We start from the raw sequence: 23,792 nt of genomic DNA, 5'->3' as shown, positions 1-23,792 counted from the left end.
GCTGGAATTAAAATGGATTTTTGGAGAGTTAGCACCATTTGATTTACACAGCATGCCTACAGCTTTAAAGCTGCAAACTGTTTTATTGTGACAATAATTAAGATGAAAAAAAATAAACCCAGAAGTCTGGAGTGTGCATAGGTATTCACCCCCTTTCTTTTGAAACCCCTAAATAAGAGCTGCTCCAACCAATTCACTTCATAAGTTACATAATTAGTTGATTAAAATCCACTTGTGTGCAATTAAAGTGTCACATGATGTCTGTATAAATCAACCTGTTCTGGAAGGACCTACTAAGCAAGCAATATGAAAACCAAGGAGCCTCCAAACAGGTCAGAGACAAAGTTGTGGAAAAGTATAGATCAGGGTTGGGTTATAAAAATATCCCACACTTTGAATATCCCGCAGAGCACCATTAAATACATTATAGCACCACTACAAACCTGACCAAAGTAGGCACTTTAAGCCGTACACTCCGCAGAGCGGGGCTTTATGGAAGAGTGGCCAGAAAAAAAGCCATTGCTTAAGAAATCACGTTTGGAGTTTGTCCAACAGGATGTGGCAGACTCCCCAAACACATGGAAGATGATTCTCTGGTCAAATGAGACTAAAATTAATCTTTTTGACCATCACGGGAAACGCTACGTGTGGCACAAATCCAACACCCTGAGAACACCATTCCTACAGTGAAGCATGGTGGTGGCAGCATCATGCTGTGGGGATGTTTTTCATCTGCAGGGACAGGAAAGCTGGTCAGGACTGAAGGAAAGATGGATGGCACTAAATACAGGGCAATTCTGGAGGAAAACCTGTTTGAGTCAGCCAGAGGTTTGAGACTGGGACGAAGGTTCACATTCTAGCAGGACAATGACCCTAAACATACTGCTAAAGCTACACTGGAGTGGTTTAAAGGGAAACATTTAAATGTCTTGGAATGTTCTAGTCAAAGTCCAGACCTCAATCCAGTTGAGAATCTGTGGGAGAACTTGAAGATTGTTGTACACCAAAGCAACCCATCTAACTTGAAGGAGTTGGAGCAGTTTTGCCTTGAGGAATGGGCAAAAATCCCAGTGGCTAGATGTGCTAAGCTAATAGAGACATACCCCAAGAGACTTGCAGCTGTAATCGCAGCAAAAGGTGGCTCGACAACACATTGTTTTTTTTTTGTTTTTTTTTGGGGGGGGGGGGGGGGGGGGTTTGAATACCTATGCACACTCCAGATTTCTGTTTTTCCATCTTAATTATTGTTTGCATCACAAAATAATTATTTGCACCTTTAAAATGGTAGGCATGTTGTGTAAATCAAATGGTGCTAACCCCCCAAAAATCAATTTTAATTCCAGTTTGTAATGCGACAAAACAGGACAAACACCAAGGGGAAGGAACACTTTTGCAAGACACTGTACACACACACACACACACACACACACACACACACACAACAATTGTAATGTGACAGCCATTTAACAGTAAGTTTATCTGTCATTTTGTACAAATGTGATTCCACATACTGTGTCAAGAAAACCTTTAGTTATATTATAATGGATAAATCACACTACTTTTACAATGGAGATCTCAAAATATTATTACCCCATGATCCATGATGAGCAGTGACTATAAATAAATATAAGGCAGAACCAGCGATGTTTTTAAAGGTGACAAATTTAAAAGAGCACTACACGTGTCCTGCTCATGCATGGTAATGCCATAAGACTTTGCCTTCACAGGACGAGGGGTCTATGAATGTATTTGGTTTAAATGCTGTGACCAACATACACAGTACCAGTCAAAAGTTTAGGGACACTTCTAATTCATGTTTTTTCTTTATTTGTATTAATTAAAAGTCACTTCATGTCTTAAAGTAATGATGGATGTCGTTTCTCTTTAGTTAGTTGAGTGGTTCTTGACATAACATGGAATACTACAGTTGTGGAATAGGGCTATTTACTGTATTTTTATTATTAACGGTTTCACCTTAAACACATTATGAAGGCAAGAAACTCATCCACTAATTAACTTTCGACGAGCACACTTGTTAATTGAAAAGCATTCCAGGCGACTTCCTCATGAAGCTGGTTAACATAGCAGTGGCTACTTTGAAGAGTCTAAAATATCAAACTTTAACACTTTTATGTTTACCACATAATTCCGGATGTTATTTCATAGTTTTTATGTCTTCAGTAGGGCTGTGCGATATATCTAATATACTCGATATATCGCCGAAAATTCTGTGTGCGATATGTAAAATTATTATATAGTAACTATCGAGTATTTTATGGTCATCTTCCGACGTGCGTTCGTTTCATGTTTGTTTAAAACCTTTCCCGGTGGTTTTCTCCCTGTCCCTCAGGCAGTAACGTGAGAGGCTGCCTAAGGGGAAAGAAAACAATAACGTCACGCACTCGCCAACCAATCCCGGGCGACATCTCGGTGCTGAAAGGAACTTCCAGGAAGATTTTCTAGTTTCGGTTGTGTTGCCAGATTGGGCGGTTTTAAGTGCGTTTTGGCGGGTTTTGAACATATTTTGGGCTGGAAAACGTCAGCAGTATCTGGCAACACTGCCGGCGGGAAGATTTCCTGGTTCCGGTTTACAGCGCTGACTCAGTTTGTGCAGTTGCTGGTGTTGCGTAGGCTACCGTGTAAACTCTGTCAATTTCAGCGACAAATTAAAAATGGAAGCGGATGAATTGGTTCCTAAAAGAACTAGTAAGGGGTCAGTCATCTGGCATTTTTTTGGATATCGCGAGGAGGACATGGAACAGCAAATGCCAGTTTGTAAAGTGTGCAAAAAAAAAAACTGTCATCACGAAAGGCAGCAGCCGGAATTATAGACATCTGAGAGGCAGAGCCAGAAAACATTCAGTTCAAAAGTGTGCAAAGAGAAAAATGACGTTTTGCAGATCTCTCTCTCTTCTCTCCCTCAATCTCTCTCTCTATTGTGAATGTTCCAGTGGTTCTCAGTAGTCAGGTTAATAGCTTGGAGATCTATTTTTTAAATAATTTAATGAAAGAGCACTTTTCTTATTTAGGCTAAATGTCTCAGTGTTGAGTTTGCACTTTATTGGTTTGAGCTCTGAGCAGCTCTGTATTGTTTTGCCCCTTTGTTGCAATTTTCAAGATTGTTTTTGCAGTTTGCGCCACATCTTTGTTGAATAAAAATAGTCTTATTTCAATTCAATTGTGATTAATCACTGACATGAAAATTTAAAATGTATTGTTGAAAACCACCTGTAAAGTTAACCAAGAATGTTATTTAATCTGCAGGGATTGTAGTGAAAACAGTAAAGAGTAAAAGTTAGATTTCATGGGGTCCTTTAGAGGAGATTTCAATATATCGAGATGTATATCGTATATCGTGAAATGGAGAAAATGTATCGGGATATTCATTTTTTCCCATATCGCACAGCCCTAGTCTTCAGTATTGTCTACAATGTAGAAAATAGTCAAAATACAATTTTATTCACTTTGCCTATAATCCTGTTAACGTATTGTAAATATCCTGTTACTATGAAAATTATAATAGGTCATCGTCATGATATTGGCAAAAACTATTTTTGGTGATATAGTGGTTCAAAAAAGTTTATTTAAAAGTTGTTGGTTTTTTTTTTAAAATCCCCTTAGTACTCTCAAACATTTCTGAAATTGGTTAAGTATAAAAATCATGGTTCGGCCAACTGTCCCTTAAAGTCTGAACTGATTTAGCTTTTCGATGAAAGCAGAAGATGCCTCGCTCACAGAATCACTCACAGAGGTGCTCTTCAAAATGGCGTCGCTTTGTAGTAGTCCTCAGGCGACACCACCTTCACCCCTCCAAAGTAGTCCAACACCCAAACTTGGCTTATTGCCATTTTGGCAAAGAACCAATTGTGGTCACTTGGCCAATCGATCATTTCAGGATGTCTGCTGAACAGCACCTTCTTTGCAAATTCAGCTTCTGTACCATTCACCTACAATCAACACAGAAGAACGTAGGATTTATTCAGAGAGTCCTGTGCCGTGCCATGATTTCAGCAGCTTTAATGAACATTTGCATCAGTTTATCCACACAACACTGATTATGTGTACAGTTAACAAAGTACTATCGCGATGATGCTGATGCCATGAAAAACCACATGACAGCATTTCCTGTCCTTGTTGCCAATTTGTTTACCCAACACACCCTTCACACAGAAAGGAAGCGATTGAAGAAAAACTATTTCGGACATTTAACCTTGCTGTGACATTGATCGCACGTACCGAGCGGCAGACGCATTAAAAACTATGAAAGATGACGAGCATGTAAATAAGCACAGACGTGTATAGATAATGGCGGGGCCGAGTGCACAGTCGTGGCCGAAAGTTTTGAGACGGACACAAGTTTTGGTTTTCACAAAGTTTGCCGCTTCAGTGTTTTTAGATCTTTTTGTCAGATGTTTCTGTGGTATACGGAAGTAAGCATTTCATAAGTTTCAAAGGCTACATCAAGTTTACGCAAAGACTCAATATTTAGTGTTGATCCTTCTTTTTCAAGACTCCTGCAATTCGCCCTGGCATAATAATAATAATACATTTTATTTATAAGCGCCTTTCAAGGTACCCAAGGACACTGAACAGTTAAAAAACAAACAATAAAAGCAGAACAATAAAATAATAAGAAATCAATAATAATAATAATAACAACGTTATTAAAAATCAAAGAGAAAAAGCCAAGCTAAAGAGATGTGTTTTTAGCTGTTTTTTGAAAGAGGACAGTGTTGAGCATTGGCGCAACGCTAGTGGCAGGGCATTCCACAGCTTAGGGCCATTTACACTGAAAGCCCCGTCACCCATAGAACAGAGCCGAGAGTAAGGGACTGCTAATAGGTGGACGTCTGTGGAGCGAAGATTTACAGGTAGCTGATGTGGAGTTAGGAGATTTGATAAATAGGGAGGGGCCAGGTTATGTAGGGATTTGTAAACAAGTAAGATAATTTTATACTGAATGCGGTATTTAACTGGGAGCCAGTGCAGGTTGTATAGAATAGGAGTGATATGATCCCAGGGCCTGGTGTGAGTGAGTACCCTAGCAGCTGAGTTTTGGACATATTGCAGCCTATTTAGTCGCTTGGCTGGGATACCATCGAGCAGGGCATTGCAATAGTCCAGTCTTGAGGTGATAAAAGCATGTATAAGCGTTTCAGCTGCAGATGAAGTCAAGAAGGGACGGAGTTTGGAGAGACTTTTCAGGTGAAAAAAAGCTGTTTTAGTGATACTTTTAATGTGCGAGTCAAAAGAGAGAGAGTAGAGTCCAGAATAACACCCAGATTTCTTACAACAGTAGTGGAAGTGAAATAACCAGGAACAGATAGCTGCGAGTGCTCCAGTTTTTTCAAGATAGAAGGGGTGGAAATGAGGATGGCTTCTGTTTTGTCTTGATTTCATTTAAGAAAGTTCTGCACCATCCAGTTGTTAACTGCATTTAGACAGTTGACGAGATTGGACGGAGGGAGTGGGTAAGAGGGTTTGGTTTGAATATAAATTTGGGTGTCATCTGCATAACAGTGAAAGTTAAGCCCATAATACTGTATTATGTGGCCAAGAGGAAGGATGTATATTACAAATAATAAGGGTCCCAAGACAGAGCCCTGAGGGACACCATGATGGAGGGGTGATTTCGGGCATGCTGGGGATCAGCTTCTGGGCCAAATCCTGACTACTGGCAACCCATTCTTGCATAATCAGTGCTTGGAGTTTATCACAATTTTTGGATTTTTGTTTGTCCACCTGCTTTTTTGAGGATTGACCACAGATTCTCGATGGGATTAAGATCTGGGGAGTTTCCTGGCTGTGGACCTAAAATTTCACTGTTTTGTTCCCTGAGCCAATTAGGTATCACTTTTGCCTTGTGACATGGTGCTCCATCATGCTCTTGAAGGATGTTTTGATACCATTCTTTATTCATGGCAGTGTTCTGAGGATTGACCACAGAACACTGCCATGTGCTCTGTGGTCAATCAAACCACGACTGTACTGTGCTCATAACATGTGTATGCATCTGAGCAAGTATTTGCTGTGAAACCAACTTTCGTTTTCCCCATGACTATATATGGTAAACAACATGCATTGAAAAAGCCTTTTAAAACAGGTCTAAGATGATGAACTTCACTGATAAAGACATTGTTGCATGAAGTAGAGCAAAGTTTAAAAAAAAAAGTTTTTGTACTTTTATGGGTAGTTTGTGTGATAAATAAATAAGATTTAATTTTAATGAGTACGTGTGCCTTCTACTGCCCTAATTTTTTCACCATCTGCTGTATGCAATAACTGCATAAGTAATATTGTACGCAAAAACTGCATGAGGGCAATTCCATGTAAATGTCAACCTCACCATGCAAAAATAAAGCAACATGTAATACATCAAAACCACTCCCAGAGATATCACCTAGGCCTGTATTTTACAGATGTGAACAAGTTGAACCAATTTGTAACCAACCTAATATGTCACTGTCAGTCTTTCTTTCTTATAATGTAAACCCCAAGCTAAAATCAACTTTGATCATGTACAATTCTATATTATTGCCACAAGCCACAGAAATGTATGCTAAAATCCACAAAACAGCAAAACAATAGCCATCCTAAATATTATTTAAGAACTTTGATAGTTTTAGCTGATATTTAGAGAGTTTTTCAAAGGGTTATGGTGGTTAAATTGCTGATTTTCTAAACATATGCCATGTCTATTTCAGACGCGTCACATCCATAACGGAATTTCGTCACATCCATAACGCTGACTTTTCCTTCCGAAACTCTGCATGAAATACAAAATATTTTAAACAAAGATTTTTTAATATTCACCTTGGACCCCTCTATCAAATGGATATCTCCATTTCGACATTAGGTTTACAATTTCACAGAGTTTGATAAAAATGTACAGTCACCCAAGAAAAGTGATACTTTTTCTGTCACGTCCATAACGCATCTTTTATTGGCATTTTCTGGCATGCCCTAGATGTACTATGGGAATTGTTCTTGTTCTATCACTTCTCCAGTATGGTACAGCCTTAAAATATGCAACACCTGTTTAAATACTGGGAGACAATAAAACATGCACTGGGTCATTTGTTGCCATTTTGAGTTCAAGTGTCACGTCCATAACGCTGGAATTGCTCATAAACAGTGCTAGTATTAGGGATGTCCCGATCCGATCACGTGATCGGAAATCGGGCCTGATCACATGGTTTCAGACTCGATCGGAATCGGGCATTGCCTCCCGATCAGGGATCGGATATATATCTATGTAATATATTCTCATTTTTAACACATCAATAGCTATGCGTTGGCACAGAGTGAGACCAGACCTCTTGTCTCAACACAGCAACATCAACGCGTGCGGCATGACATCACTTTGTAGCGGAGACGCTATTGGTTATTGGCTGCCTGTTGCCGGCAAAGTTGAACACGGAAGCAGTTCGAAGCGGAAAGCAAAGAATGAGATCTTTTTTTTTTTTCGTTGGATGACAAAAGAAACGGGCTCAAACCTGAAAGGGTAGAAATGCTTGTTTTCATCAAGAAAAACGTTCATTTCCTTAATTGAAATTACTGTATACCACTGTGAGATGCGTTCTTAAAAGCAAATTACTGGCACTGTGGCACTTTATTTTTTTTTATTTGTTTACATTCCTGCCAGGTATTTTAAGGTTATTTTTTTAAATTTGTTATTTATTGTTCAAACTGCCTCACGTAAGTGCTCTGTTTGCTAACGGAGTTGTTGGATGTTAAAATAAGGTGTTAAATAAAAAATGAGGAACATCCTGGATCCGTTTCTTTCCTCGTCTTTATTTTTTATGGATTATAAGAAGTATCAGATCGGGACTCGGTATCGGCAGATACTCAAAATCAAATGATCGGTATCGGATCGGAGGGCAAAAAAACCTGATCGGGACATCCCTAGCTAGTATGGATATAAACATAGGAAAAAAATTCAATCAATAGTTTTTTTAAAATGTATACTTTATTTTAAATTTTGAAGTGTGGAAGGAATTGCAGTCATGTGACTTGAAAGTGTGTCACATCAGATCGTGTAACCTCACAGCAGTCAGGGTGAGGCTTTGGCTAAATAATGAGGTTATGGTCAGGGGTGTTTTCTAACTTTGCATGTGTGTTTGTGCATTTTCTTACCGCCTGTACAGAGCCGGACAGGATAATGTGGGCACACAGGGGGCTCTGGGGATCATAACCTTTGTGCTTACAGAAATGTGTCTGAGCAAGAGATACGGACAGGGAGGCCTGTGGATTCACCTGTGGAACAAACAGCAGAACAGCTGATCATTACAGCCACGTTCCGTTTTCATTTCATTTCTATAGTACATCATGTGTAGGGTGATCGTCTAGGCCGTTAAAAAGTCTAATAAGCATCATTTTCTTAAATCAGCATTTCTATGTATGGCAGCCATTTCATTCCAGTGTCCGTGCTGGAATTCCAACACAAGCACACTTCATTTTACGTCATGAGGTAGTGATTAGGTGATCGCCTGAACCAAATCTTATTTAACAAGGAAAAGTATAAAAACCACTGCTGTGGTCATCACTATCCTCTTGCAATAGGACCAGTCTGGATGGCAAAAACAGTGCAAGTAATATCTTAAATTTAACTGGAATACAAAAATATCTATTCATCATGCCAAAAGAGTTAAAACAAAGTTTTGAGTGAGAAAAAGAAAGGTTCAATTCTGGCTTTACTTGCAGAGGGATACAGTGAACATCAGGTTGCTTCCATCCTCAAAATTTCAAAGATGGCAATTCATAAGAACAAGGTCAAGCAGCAGATGCTGGGGACAAAAGTTACAGACTGGCCAAGGGCGAAAACGACTCTCCACTGACCGGGATGATGATCAACTCCTTCAAAATGTCACTCAACAACCGTAGGATGACATCAAGTGACCTACAAAAAGAAGGACAAATGGCAGCTGAGGTTAAGTGCACGGCAAGGATGGTTCGAAACAGGTTCTTCTGGGTGGGGTTGAAGTCATGCAGAATGAGAAAAAAGCCCTTCATCAATGAGAAGCAAAGAGGAGCCAGGCTGAGGTTTGCTCAAGACCATAGGGATTGGACCATAGAGCAGCCTCTCTCAACTGGGGTGCTGTCTGGCTTCGTTAGGGGTGCCGTCAAAAAATTATATATTCTAACATTGAAATAAATAAAATGAATTAAAATTCCAAAAACAATAGTTACACTAATGCAGCTCATCGCTGCCTCATGCATCATCAAAATTTGTCTCACGGCCCCCTGTCCCATGTCACAACGTCACTGCTTGGGTCAGCGTATGGTCAGCGTGACTGTGTATATTTTATATGGGGGTGCCTTGAGAATTTGCATACTTCTGAAGGGTGCCGTGACTGAAAAAAGGTTGAGAAACGCTGCCATAGAGGACTGGAGTAAGGTCATCTTCTCTGAGGAGTCCAATCTTCAGCTTTTCCCATCACCTGGTTGTCTAATGGTTAGACGGAGACCTGAAGAGGCCTACAAGCCACAGTGTCTCTCTCCCATTGTGAAATCTGGTAGAGGATCAGTGATGATCTCAAGGTGCTTCTGCAAGGCTGGAATGGGACAGATTTTTGTTCGCGAAGGACACATGAATCAAGTCATGTAAAGGTTATCCTAGAAGAAAACTTGCTTCCTTCTGCTCTGACAAATGTTCCCTAACTCTGAGGTTTGGGTTTTCCAGCACAACAATGCTCCATACCACACAGCCAGGTCAATCAAGGTGTGGATGGAGGACCACGAGATCAAGACCCTGTCTTGGCCAGCCCAGTCTCCAGACCTGAACCCCACTGAAAACCTCTGGAATGTGATCAAGAGGAAGATGGATGGTCACAAGCCATCAAACAAAGCTGAGCTGATTGAATTTTTGCACCAGGAGCGGCAAAAAGCCACCCAAGAGCAACATGAAAGACTGGTGGAGAGCATGCCGAGACACATGAAAGCTGTGATTTAAATGTCAGGGTTATTCCGCCAAATGTTAATTTCTGAACTCATCCTAAGTTCAAAACATTAGTACTGTGCTGTTTAAAATTGAATATGATCTTGATTTCTATGCATTATTCAAGGTCTGAAAACACTTCCATCTTTTTGTTATTTTGGCCAGTTTTCATTTTCTGCAATTAAATGCTCTAAGTGACAATATTTTTATGTGGAATTTGGGGAAAATGTCAGTAATTTATGGAATAAAACAAAAAAGTGATCATGTTTCTCAAACACATACCTATAAATAGTAAAACCAGAGGAACTGAAAATTATGCAGTGGTCTCTTCATTTTTTTCCAGAGCTCGGTGTGTGTATGCTATATATGAGAGAGACAGAGGATATTACACAGTGGTGCAAAGATACAAAGTTTTTGCCTGGCTAACGCGACTTCAAAGCTCTCCGAGCTATTGGTCTGGCCAAGATATTAAGCCCAACCGTTTCCCAGAGCCCGTGGTTGACCCGCCTCCCTGAAATGCCTCAGTTTGCTACTGGTCGAAGCCAGAAAAGGCTGTGACGAAGCTTAAACCAATCACATCACTCTTTCCTCTGACGTATGCGACGCGACGGGGCTAACTGGTAGATTAAACTCTTACCGAAGCCAGTCGGGAGCAAGGCGAAAACGTCCTTCCTTTCAATAAATACCTCCAGGGCTGCTCTTTGCTCCGTTTTCAATGAGAACTTCCCGTTGAATGTTTTCAATACAGCATCTATGCGTAATAGATGCGGAAGCGTGAATGAAGCACTTCCAGCATAGATTCTGTAAACAATCTATGGCTTCCGGTCGCAGTTCTACTACGTCAGTGCCTTGAACACGCCTCTACCCAGGGCCGTTGGAGATGCTCAAAGTTGATTGGTTCCCGATTTTTCGGGAGCTTGGAAGAGCTGTAGATAGCTTGCCTGGCCAGACTAAGCTCGCAACAGGCCCTCGTGTTGCGTCACGCTTAGGATGGGCGGGCCCAGGCTAACAAAGTTTATCTATATCTTCACCATAAGAAGACAGACATCATATCTTCGCACCACCATGTAACATTCTTTTCATTATACAGACACATCCGCAATAAATAAATAAATAAAACCACAAGTTAATCAGAAGAATTTTAATTTTGAACTGGTTCGCCATTTTGACAACGTGCATCAAGTCAGTGGGAAAACACTGGGAGTGACGTCATCGGAGTGAAGATATTGGAAAATGTGTCAGTCAGGACCAGGATGTATTTCATATGAAAAATACGAGTGGTGTATTTCCCAGCAAAATATCCATGTCTATATAATAATAATCATCTTTCAGTTGCTCCCGTTTGTTAGGGGCTGCCACATCGTATCTGTTCCACATATTTGATTTGGCATAGATTTTACACCGGATGCCCTTCCTGACACAACCCTCCCCAGTCTATCCAAGCTTGGGACCGGTGCTAAGTACGTACTGTCTTGTACAACCCCAGTGGCTGGGCATTTTACCTAACCTGCATGGCTTTGAACTGTGGGGGAAACTGGAGCACCTGGAGGAAACCCATGCAGACACACGGAGTACATGAAAACTCCACACAGAAAGGCCCCTGTTGGCCGTGAGGTTCAAACCCTGAATAATCTTGTTGTGAGGCAACAGTACTACAGGGTTGAAACTTGGTGGTTGCACGGTCACCAGTGGTGATTAAAAACTGACCAGAGCCACTAAAAGTTAAGGTTTGATTGCCCAAATGGTGACTGAGGCCGAATCCCATTTCACCCCTTGGACCAACCCCTTGGCCCTTCCCCTCCATTTTGCGCGTTCACGTGAAGGGGTAGGGGTATCCCAATCCCAGTTAACGCGGAGGGGTAGGGGAAGGGGTAGGGCTTCTGTACCCCTCCAAACGGAGATTTTCCTGGAGCTGACTCCGAACGAAGGGGTTTGAGTGATTTCCCACAATGCTATGCGGATTTCAGCGAGAGTTCATGCGGATTTCAGAAAGATGGCGGTTCCCGCGGCGAAAGATTGTCATAAATGTATTTTCTCCATTATTTACGTGTTTTAAGTTGTTATCTAGAGGAAACACGCCGCTTGATTCGCTTTCGAGCTGAGAATGAGCAGCGATTTCTGAAATCCAAGCTGCTGCTAAAAAGCTTTGGGAGTGAGTATTGTTTTCGGTTGCTTGACTGCGTACGTTTTGTTCTGTTATTCTCGCTTTTATTGTTTACATGAGTGTTCTGACACCTCATTCTGTCGGATGTGGTGCACGAAGCGCCAAAGATATCCCATTCAGTGGTGTTAGTTAACAAATCACACCCTGCCAGCAGAGATTTCTGGTTCTGGCTCTGACTGTAGCGGCTGGTCGCAGCCAATGACGCATTTGGTCGCGTTTTGCTAACGTAAACGCTGACGGAGGTATGCGATGACGTATGCGATCGTTGAAGGGCTATCCCAATACGTAGGGGTTGAATTTCAAGCCCTATCCCTTGTAGCTCAGTTTCAAGGGGAAGGGCCAAGGGAAAGGGGAAGGGGGAGGGGTAGAAATTAGAATTGGGATTGGTTTGGGAAGTACGACAAAAATTACAATCAGAATCACTTTATTAATCCCTGGAGGGAAATTCAAATTTGCTACCAAGCTCCTGAATCAGAGAAGAAGTAAACATGTCTAAAAATAGAAGATAAAATCGTCTGAAAACATTCCTTCCTCGGAGTGCCCTTCTTTTCTTTGCTTACCTTTCCTCAAGTCTAAGTTCGTGAATTCTAGTAAAAGTTTAGTTCTAAAGTGCAAAATTCAAAGCGGTTTGTGAGTTTTCAGATCGCTCCACGATATCCACAACTTTCCCCAACTCTGACTTTTCCCATGATTCATTGCCGAGTCATAGCAGAAGCTGGGATCTTTCTTCCGCGCTACTGTGTTGATGTTTGTAGCTAACGCTAACTGCTGGGTAGGTAAGATCAAAGATGACTAAAAGATGGTGACACGGGTCCGATTTTCTGACGTACTCTGGGGATAATACGATCAAAGTGCCCCATCTGTCTAACCTCACGGAATGGATAGACGACATGAAGTTGTGGCCCGATGTCAGCTAACGTTAACATTGTCAATTATTTTATTCTTAGCAAGGGCGTTAATGGCAAGGAGCTAAGGAAGTAGAAAAGCATGGAGGTATACAATAATCTACACAGTAATAAAATTGGCAAAATTACGTGTAAGAGAGAGGGCGAGTTTGTTTGCTTAAAGGCTGAGGTTGAACCTAGTCAGAGCGAAAAAAAAAAAGAAGGGAAATCCTGCAGTCATGCAGCAGCTATCATCTGGAAGGTTGGCTATGGCAGAGTAGAGCGATTGTATTGGTTTATTAATAATGTAGTGTTTATATATTGTAAGTCGCTTTGGACAAAAGCGCCTGCTAAATACCATAACTATAACCACATTAACCATAAGCACCAAGATCTAGTCTAGTAGAATTCTACCAGCCGACTGTACCGTAATGTCTGTTGTATAGGCTCAAGAAGCAAAAGCGAGGTCAGAGAAGCATAGGTTAACAATTTTAATGCAGATGTAAATGCTGTCAAACTTTGGAAACAATAAACATCCATCCATTATCCGTAGCCGCTTTATCCTGTTCTACAGGGTCGCAGGCAAGCTGGAGTCTATCCCAGCTGACTACGGGCGAAAGGCGGGGTACACCCTGGACAAGTCGCCAGGTCATCACAGGGCTGACACATAGACACAGACAACCATTCACACTCGCATTCACACCTACGCTCAATTTAGAGTCACCAGTTAACCTAACATGCATGTCTTTGGACTGTGGGGGAAACCGGAGCACCCGGAGGAAACCCACGGGGAGAACATGCAAACTCCGCACAGAAAGGCCCTCGCCGGCCACGGGGCTCGAACCCGGACCTTCTTGCTGTGAGACGACAGCGCTAACCACTACACCACCGTGCCACCCAAAACAATAAACATGCCATACTTAAATGATTCTTTGTCTATAGATTTCTCCAAGCTTCTTCAACTTCTTAACTCCCCTGATCATTCCAGATATTGGATGGTATTTGGAGGCTGTGTGTTTACACTAGTACTCCAGCACTGGTCGCTCTTGGATTCTCTTGGCTACATGCACTTACTGTTGGTTGCTTTGAATAAAAACATCACCTAAATGACTGTAATGTAGCGTAATGTTTGAATAATGTACAATATCTAAACATTTACATAGAATTAATGTTGTTGATTAATCCATTTCTGGGGGCATACGTTAAACACTGTGGGGTGTTATGCAAGTAAAAAAGGTTTTAAATTTGTGTTCGACTAGAGGAAATTTAAGGGCTATTTTATTTTGGCCTGGGCCACTAAGAATTCAGGAATACTGGCCCGAGTGGCGACCAAGCACTGAAGTTCATTTTTAGCTCTGGTACTAACCACTACACCACCGTGCCACCCCAATAATAATACATTTTATTTTTATTATGGCGGCACGGTGGTGTAGTGGTTAGCGCTGTCGCCTCACAGCAAGAAGGTCTGGGTGCGAGCCCCGTGGCCGGCGAGGGCCTTTCTGTGCAGAGTTTGCATGTTCTCCCCGTGTCCGTGTGGGTTTCCTCCGGGTGCTCCGGTTTCCCCCACAGTCCAAAGACATGCAGGTTAGGTTAACTGGTGACTCTAAATTGAGCGTAGGTGTGAATGTGAGTGTGAATGGTTGTCTGTGTCTATGTGTCAGCCCTGTGATGACCTGGCGACTTGTCCAGGGTGTACCCCGCCTTTCGCCCGTAGTCAGCTGGGATAGGCTCCAGCTTGCCTGCGACCCTGTAGAACAGGATAAAGCAGCTAGAGATAATGAGATGAGATTTTTATTATTTATATAAAAAGTGAGTGTGTTAAACATGTTAACCACCAAAGAAAATATGTGTTACAATAACTTATTTTATTCATAGATGATTAATAAAAAGAGGGGCATGTGACATTAACTGCAACACATCAGCTAAATTTAGATGCAAACACTTAAAGGGAAGTTGTCATGTGCTGCCAGAGTTTTGGGAGGTGCAGATAATAAAAATCACTAACATGCAGTGGGTTCGTCAAAAACTGCTGAGTCACAGCCCTTAGCTGACTTATGTATTTGGGGAACTGGACATTTCATGATTAAAAATTGTGCAATTACTTTTGCTGAGTAAATGTTCTCATATCCTCCATTACAGTCCAGTTCCCTATCAGCCAAAAAAAAAAAAGCATCTGCACTGCTGAGTAGATTAAATTACACGGTCATGGGAAACCGAAAACAAACTGTTTTTATTTAACAGGACCTAAATAACAATTGTATGGTCCTCACCAACTTCTATAAACAAATAACCTCATGTCACAACTTTTTTTAAGTTACTTTCCCCAAAAAAGTAAAGCAACATTCAGAAACAAGGTGGGGAAAGAATAAGTACATCCTTCCTTCCTACTTACAAAATCATAAAGAGAGTATTTAGCAGCCAGGTATTACTAATGAAATGCACAACAATAGTTAATCAATCATCAAGAAGCGCGAGTACTTCTATAAAAGCACAACTTTTGGCAGTTTGGTGTTCTGAAGCACTCCGGTGCGTGTCCACATTATGTCAAGTAGAAAGGACATCAGCTATGACCCAGAGAAGAAATGGTTGCTGGTCATCAATCTGGGAGGGTTATAAGGCAAGCAATTTCAAATTCACCATTCTACAGTGAATGTTTACAAATGGAGTCTTCAAGACAGATGCCAGTCTTCCCAGGAATGGGTATCCCAGCAAATTCAGTCCAAGATCTGACCTTTTAATGCGCCGAGATATTTATAAAAACCCAAACGCTACATGATGTGACCTACAGGCTTCTGTAAGCACATTAAATATGTTTATGTTCATGAGAGAACAATCAGAAAAAGATTGATAAGTATGGCTTTCGTGAAAGGGTCGCTAGGAAAAAGGTCCTTCTCTCCAAAAAGAATATGGCACAAAATTTCTGGAACAATATCCTTTGGCCTGCTGAGACCAAGGTGGAGACATTTGGTCATCATGTACAATGCCATGTCTGGCAAGAACCAAACACAGCATATCACCTCAAACACTTCACACCAACGGTCAAGCTTGTGGCTTGTTTTGCAGTCACAGGAACTGGGAAACTTTTAGTCATTAAGAAAATGATGAACTCTACTTTACACCAGAATATTCTTAAGACAAAACATGACACCATCTGTCCAGCAGCTTAAGCTGAGCGGTCATAGGATGAGCAATAATCCCAAGCGCAAGCAGGTTGACATCTGAATGGCTAAAGAAGAAAAACTGGCCAACATTGAGACAAGCCCGAGCAAAAAAAATGCCAACTAGTCCAGGACAAGCCCGAGCAAAAAAAATGCCAACTAGTCCAGGACAAGCCCGAGCAAAAAAAATGCCAACTAGTCCAGGACAAGCCCGAGCAAAAAAATGCCAACTAGTCCAGGACAAGTCCAGGACAAGCCCGGGCAAAAAAAAGCCAACTAGTCCAGGACAAGTCCAGGACAAGCCCGGGCAAAAAAAATGCCAACTAGTCCAGGACAAGTCCAGGACAAGCCCGAGCAAAAAAAATGCCAACTAGTCCAGGACAAGTCCAGGACAAGCCCGAGCAAAAAAAATGCCAACTAGTCCAGGACAAGTCCAGGACAAGCCCGAGCAAAAAAAATGCCAACTAGTCCAGGACAAGTCCAGGACAAGCCCGAGCAAAAAAATGCCAACTAGTCCAGGACAAGTCCAGGACAAGCCCGAGCAAAAAAATGCCAACTAGTCCAGGACAAGCCCGAGCAAAAAATGCCAACTAGTCCAGGACAAGCCTGAGCAAAAAATGCCAACTAGTCCAGGACAAGTCCAGGACAAGCCCGAGCAAAAAATGCCAACTAGTCCAGGACAAGCCCAAGCAAAAAATGCCAACTAGTCCAGGACAAGCCCAAGCAAAAAATGCCAACTAGTCCAGGACTAGTCCAGGACAAGCCCGAGCAAAAAATGCCAACTAGTCCAGGACAAGCCCGAGCAAAAAATGCCAACTAGTCCAGGACTAGTCCAGGACAAGCCCGAGCAAAAAATGCCAACTAGTCCAGGACAAGTCCAGGACAAGTCCGAGCAAAAAATGCCAACTAGTCCAGGACAAGTCCAGGACAAGCCCGAGCAAAAAATGCCAACTAGTCCAGGACAAGTCCAGGACAAACCCGAGCAAAAAATGCCAACTAGTCCAGGACAAGTCCAGGACAAGCCCGAGCAAAAAATGCCAACTAGTCCAGGACAATAGAAAAAAAATTTCTTGAAACCAGAACAGCTCTGCCTCTGGATTTTTCATTACAGATCTAGATCTACATCTGGATTCTTTATGACGGAGCCAATTTTACATTGTATTCCAGATGATTTTACATTCACACTGAACATCACGGATAGACCTGAACGTCTGGTCCACTTGAAAAGGGTCCTGGATGTGGCAGGTCTGAGACCTCCTGGATGTTGAGGTGCTGCATCTGCATTTCCAAGTTTTATTTCAACTATCCAGAAATGGGATGCGATCTAGTTTGTGGTGCGTTTTCTCACCTGCAGGTCCTGCACGGAGATCTCCAGCTGTGTGAGGTACATGTACGGGGTTCCGGTGCCGTTGCCCAGCGGCCCGTCGCTGATGGAGAAGGCGTTGGAGAACGGCTGCCCCTTCACGGGCTCGTGAGTGGAGATGGTGGCCACGGAGGCCCAGTCACACCGGTTAACGACGAACCGAGCCATGCGCGCGACTTCCTCATGCGGGGGGATTTTCAGCTGAGCCGCTGCTGCGGCCAAAGAAAGCACAAACAGCACCACCGCCGCCATGCTCCTCACCGCCGCCATGCTCCTCACCGCCGCCTGCTCCTGTCAACAACTCCAGCGTTAACTACAGAGTGCTCACGTGACCACCCATGCGGTCATGTGACTTTAAAGTCAACAAAGTTCGAGGTGTAGTAGCGCGCATGCGCGACTATACTCACCCTTGTAAATAATATAATTAAGTAATGCTGAATCTGTTTGTATCAATAATATCATCATAGTAGAAAGTATGTTAAATAATGGGTTTATTATCCGACTGTGTCTGCAGTGGATATCGAAATGTGTTGTTTACACTACCGTTCAAAAGTTTGGGGTCACTTTGAAATGTCCTTATTTTTGAAAGAAAAGCACTGTTCTTTTCACTGAAGATCACTTTAAACTAATCAGAAATGCACTCTATACATTGCTAATGTGGTAAATGACTATTCTAGCTGCAAATGTGTGGTTTTTGGTGCAATATCTCCATAGGTGTATAGAGGCCCATTTCCAGCAACTCTCACTCCAGTGTTCTAATGGTACAATGTGTTTGCTCATTGCCTCAGAAGGCTAATGGATGATTAGAAAACCCTTGTACAATCATGTTAGCACAGCTGAAAACAGTTGAGCTCTTTAGAGAAGCTATAAAACTGACCTTCCTTTGAGCAGATTGAGTTTCTGGAGCATCACATTTGTGGGGTCGATTAAATGCTCAAAATGGCCAGAAAAATGTCTTGACTAGATTTTCTATTCGTTTTACAACTTATGGTGGGAAATAAAAGTGTGACTTTTTATGGAAAACACAAAATTGTCTGGGTGACCCCAAACTTTTGAACGGTAGTGTATATTCAAGCATATCACCATATGGACCACAAATCTACAGCCTACTCACCAATAAGGTGAAAGTCACACGAACCTTACCTGTACAGCAGTGTGAAAGGTTTCTTCTGTGATGGAAACAATAAATAATATACAATAAGATATAAGAGTTTGTGAATATAGGCTATCTGAATGATGTAATGGAAGATATTGGACCAAGGCTTAACATGGTAAAGATTGAAAATACACATGGTCTGTTTTATTACACTTAATATTTGGTTGCGGGGCGGTATGGTGATGTAGTGGTTAGCGCTGTCGCCTCACAACAAGAAGGTCCGGGTCCGAGCCCAGCGGCTGGCGAGGGCTCAACAGCGGCTGCATGTTCTCCCTGTGTCTGCATGGGTTTCCTCCAGGTGCTCCGGTTTCCCCTACAGTCCAAAGACATGCAGGTTAGGCTAATTGGTGGCTCTAAATTGACCGTAGGTGTGAATGATTGTTTGTGTCTATGTGTGTCATCTGTGATGACCTGGCGACTTGTCCAGGGTGTACCCTGCCTTTCACCCGTAGTCAGCTGGGATAGGCTCCAGCTTGCCTGCGACCCTGTAGAACAGGATAAGCGGCTACAGATAATGGATGGATAGAACTAAGAGGCACAAAACAAGCTCCAGGAAGACATGGTTTGTTGAGGTTGGAATAGAAGAACTCAAGAGCTCTGACCTCAACCCCAACCCCATTGATGAACTGGACTGACATCAGTGTCTGGCTTCATTAATGCTCTTGTGGATGAACAGGAAATTCTCCACAGCCACACTCATGGTCAAATTTCCTCATACATTTAGCCATATAGTGTATATAGATTTGATGTTAATGCAGGCATGTCATACACACCGTATACAACATATGTTTATACCTTCTTTTTTTCCCTGCAAGTCAGTAAAATACTCTTTCATCTTATGTGAAGGAATCTGGTCTGCTGTATATTAAATCACTTGTCCTGAGTATGAAAAGGTATGATCACATCAAGTGCACTAGAGCAAAGGTAAAATGTTTTGCAGATCACCAGTGCATATTCGCTTGTTACTTGGCAGGGTTTCATCTTAATTGTTCTGGTTATCCTATTGGTTATTGTGCTATAGAGCAGGTGAAGCTTGTTACACACTTGCTATATAAGCAGGTCAACAGCACTCACTTCGTTAAGGCACGCTAGGGCTATCTCATAACAGTAAGTAGCTGGTAGTTAAAGGAACATTGTATTATTTCAGAATGAGAGTTTGTTGGTTTCTTTCTTTTTATGTGGTGTTCTTATGGTAGTGGGGTAAATTTTCTTTCTTTTTTTTGCATGTGTTTATGATGCATTCAGTAGTTCTCTAGGAATAAGGTTTACTTGATGATTCGCTTGGCAGATCTAACCATGTCTGGTCATGGGAAGAAGGCAGCAGGGGCTGCTAAGACCAAGGCCCCCAGGTCCCATTCTGCAAGTGCTGGGCTTCAGTTTCCAGTTGGCCGCATTGCGCGCCTGCTGAGGAAGGGCAACTATGCACCTCGGATTGGTTCCACTGCTGCTGTTTACCTTGCAGCGGTTCTGGAGTATCTGTGTGCCGAGGTGCTGGAGCTGGCTGGAAATGCCAGCAGAGACAACAAGAAGCAGCGCATCAATCCACACCACATTCTGCTGGCTGTGAAGAACGATGATGAGCTGAACACGCTGCTGGGTGCGGTCACGATCAGTGAGGGAGGCGTGCTGCCCAACATTCATGCCCAGCTGCTGCCCAAGAAAGCCAAGGCATCCCAAGAGGGCAAGAAGGATGTTCAGTCCCAGGAGTTTTAAAAATGACTACACAAATGAGAAGTTGAACTCTAATTTTTAGTGTTTTTAATCAATAAACCTGCATTAAGCTATTACCTTGCAGTTTTCCCCCATCTTATACACCCAGAAATGGAACTATGCACAGAACTCTGAAAATGTGAAGCTCATGTATCAACACTATAACTCCAAACTGCTAAACTCTAAACACAATTCCACTGGTCTCGCTCAAATAATCAGATTAAATCTCTGAACAAATTGCATTATTTAGCACACTTTGTTCACCAAGAAACACTGGCCTTCAAAGTGCAACAACTTGATTACCAATTAGTCTTACTTATATTACATCTGTACAAACTTGACTGGAAGAACAATTCAATCATGTGTCCGAGTATAAAAGAAGCCTCACGTGACCTGTACAGGTGTGAGGCAAGAAGCTGGAGCAGGAGGAACCAGAGTTGCTCACCTTTATTATCCCCCACCCAAAGGAAGTTTGGCAGGGGATATACTGGTAGAAACAGGTTCCATCTGTCTGGTCATGTTTTTGTTTCTGGGCCATATCTTTAAAACTACTTAAGATATCTTCATGAAACTTTGTATACATATCAAGCAATGTGTGAACTGGTGCCTTTTGCTATATTGGATTTTTGAAACAAAGTATTTTTCAAATGCTTACATAAATAGATTTTGACTTGGTTTCTAAGAGCAATGTTCATTTCCGGAGCATATATCCAAAATTATTCATGATACGGATTTGAAACTTAGTATACATGTTAACAAGGTGATGTAGATGTGCCTTTTCGTAGTAAGAAATTTGAGAAATTTTAATGTTTCCATGGAAACAATTTCAGACTTAGTCTCTCAGGTTAGTCTGAGGGGTAGGTTTTGTTTCTAGAGCAGAACTTGAAAACTGAGTGGTATGGTCTTGAAAGTTGGTATATGTGTTAAGTAATGTATATGTGCCTTTTGATACTAAGAAATGTGAGAAATTTTAATTTTTAGCTCACCTGGACCAGGGGCGGCACGGTGGTGTAGTGGTTAGCGCTGTCGCCTCATGGCAAGAAGGTCCAGGTTCGAGCCCTGTGTCCGGCGAGGGCCTTTCTGTGTGGAGTTTGCATGTTCTCCCCGTGTCCGTGTGGGTTTCCTCCGGGTGCTCCGGTTTCCCCCACAGTCCAAAGACATGCAGGTTAGGTTAACTGGTGACTCTAAATTGACCGTAGGTGTGAATGTGAGTGTGAATGGTTGTCTGTGTCTGTGTCAGCCCTGTGATGACCTGGCGACTTGTCCAGGGTGTACCCCGCCTTTCACCCATAGTCAGCTGGGATAGGCTCCAGCTTGCCTGCGACCCTGTAGAAGGACAAAGTGGCTACAGATAATGAGATGAGCTCACCTGGACCAAAGGTCCGGTGGGTTTATGCCATGGGCTGCTGAGATCAGTGTAAAGAGGTAGGGTTGGTTTCCTGCAGCAGAACTTGAAAAATGTGACAATCTTGAAACTTGGTATATAGTTGGTATATAGGGCGGGGGATATAGATGACACTGTCTTGTCATTTGGGATAATGCAAGTTTCCACTGGGCTGCTCTAGTCCATAACTGGCTCACCATCAACCCACCTTTTGTCAAATCAAGTTTATTTGTATAGTGCTTTTAACAATAAACATTGTCGCAAAGCAGCTTTACAGAATTTGAACAACTTAAAATATGAGCTAATTTTATCCCTAATCTATCTCCAATGAGCAAGCCTGTGGCGACGGTGGCAAGGAAAAACTCCCTCAGACGACATGAGGAAGAAACCTCGAGAGGAACCAGACTCAAAAGGGAACCCATCCTTATTTGAGCAACAACAGACAACATGACTATAACATTAACAGTCCTAACATAAAGTCAGCTTTGTTGATGCTATAAACCCCCGCCGACGGAAACCCAAGCGCGAAACCGTTCACGACAACCGCAGTCCCAAAGTCAGCAAGTCAACTGCAGTCCCCAGCCACAAAAGCACCACTGCAAAAGTCCAGAGCATCCTCCAGGCGTGACCCCCAACTGTCCACATGGGGCCACCCTCCACAGTGTTTTGTAGTGCTGTACCTTTGACCACATTCCCCATTTCTAATTCCAGTGGAGGAATTACTTTCAGCATGGTGGTGGAAAGTGTATGACTGCAGACCTCATGAGCTTGTAGCACTACTCCAGTCAATGGAGGAGGCATGTGATGACATCCACACAGCTGAATGCCAGGGATGGATCTGCCATGCCAGGTGACTTTTTTTTTTTCTTTCTTTTTACATGCTGCTTAGCCAGGGAGAACATTACACCTGATGTGGATAACGTCCTCCAGCCTGACCAAGATCAGAAGTGGGATACAGAGTGATCCGGTTCTTTGCTTTTTTTTTTTTTGGTCAGTTCAGCTGGACACTTTGTATTGCAGTAACAAATATTTCATAACCTTTTGATCTATGCACTGATTTTCTTTGTAGTGTTTCTCATTGTACTTACATTACACAGGTGAAATTACTGAGTTTTGTTACATACCATGTAAAATAGGTAATATTTGTGTTACACATATATGAAGTACTGTAAATGTTATTTTGGGACAAAAAAAAACCTACACTTCACCAAAATGAGAAAAAGGAAACTTATTTCCACACAGTCGTATGCATTTGAATATGTAAGATGGCTTCATGAAGCCAAAACATACATGAACACTTTTGATGGTAGTGTTTTGAATTTATCGCATCGGTGTTTATTTGATGCTCTGTAATATATAAGCATAGAATAGCTGTGTGTATTGTTTTGGTGGAAGAAATCGGTTTTGAGTACTGTGTTTCATTTTGCGAGAAATTTGTGGCGTTTTGACAAAGTAGTTAAGTCTTCAGTTTGTGTTTAGAGTTTTGAGGAACTGAGCCACAATTTCTGGAAATGTGTTTAAATGTTTGGTGTGTAAACTAAATGATGACTGATTAAATATTAATTATGACCAAAGAAAAAAAATGGCTCAAAGTACCGGTAGCATCTACTGGTCATCTTGAATTTTGCAGGGCTGATGCTGAGTCAACCATATGGTACGTCTCTGCCCCCCCCCCCCCCCCCCTTTTTTTAAAGTTAACCCTCTCAGCCTGTCCCTTGATCAAGACACCCTGTACAAGTCCTACCTCACACATCCATGCCCCATTCTCAGCCCCCTGAAAAGGTTTTAGAGGGGTTTCACAAGTATCACTGACAACAAATTTGCAATGGTTTACCTGCAACTTGTATACAGTGGCCTCTACGTAAACAAAAACACATTGGATTCTGGGAAGGGTGAGCTGGCCCCTTTAATTTAGCTTGTCTCATTGAATTACATCCCACACTTTCAAATGTGTGTAGGCCACAGGTTCCTAAACCTGGTCCTGGAGCACATTAAAACGAGTGTTTTCCTTGCTTTAACACCTGCTTCATCTCTGT

The 23,792-nt window shown here is 42.2% G+C and overlaps 2 protein-coding genes across 2 annotated transcripts; one reads left to right on the top strand and one right to left on the bottom strand.

Annotated features, from left to right (window-relative positions):
* Window positions 1-27: 27 nt before the first annotated feature.
* Window positions 28-17,816, bottom strand: creg1 (cellular repressor of E1A-stimulated genes 1). The gene is made up of 3 exons (XM_060898681.1): window positions 17,492-17,816; window positions 8,137-8,256; window positions 28-3,947 (listed from the first exon to the last, which is right to left on the bottom strand). The coding sequence occupies exons 1-3, from the start codon at window positions 17,774-17,776 to the stop codon at window positions 3,759-3,761; spliced, it is 594 nt and encodes a 197-aa protein (XP_060754664.1). The 5' UTR covers window positions 17,777-17,816; the 3' UTR covers window positions 28-3,758.
* A 2,142-nt stretch (window positions 17,817-19,958) lies between these two features.
* On the top strand, window positions 19,959-20,375 carry LOC132866702 (late histone H2A.2.2-like). The gene has a single exon (XM_060899486.1). It carries the CDS (start codon window positions 19,959-19,961, stop codon window positions 20,373-20,375), a length of 417 nt encoding a protein of 138 aa, XP_060755469.1.
* Window positions 20,376-23,792: the final 3,417 nt, after the last annotated feature.

Source organism: Neoarius graeffei, chromosome 18 (genome assembly GCF_027579695.1).
Source record: "Neoarius graeffei isolate fNeoGra1 chromosome 18, fNeoGra1.pri, whole genome shotgun sequence".
In the NCBI taxonomy this organism is placed as follows: Eukaryota; Metazoa; Chordata; class Actinopteri; order Siluriformes; family Ariidae; genus Neoarius; species Neoarius graeffei.
The sequence above is the reverse complement of the archived record's forward strand: the minus strand, read 5'-3'. Positions and strand labels throughout refer to the sequence as shown.

Coding starts and splice junctions, on each gene's coding strand:
- creg1 (XM_060898681.1), bottom strand. CDS start 17,776: ATGGCGGCGGTGAGGAGCATGGCGGCGGTGGTGCTGTTTGTGCTTTCT. Junction 8,257..17,491: donor TCTCCGTGCAGGACCTGCAG/GTGAGAAAACGC, acceptor TTTGTTCCACAG/GTGAATCCACAGGCCTCCCT. Junction 3,948..8,136: donor TGTCCGGCTCTGTACAGGCG/GTAAGAAAATGC, acceptor TGTTGATTGTAG/GTGAATGGTACAGAAGCTGA.
- LOC132866702 (XM_060899486.1), top strand. CDS start 19,959: ATGTCTGGTCATGGGAAGAAGGCAGCAGGGGCTGCTAAGACCAAGGCC.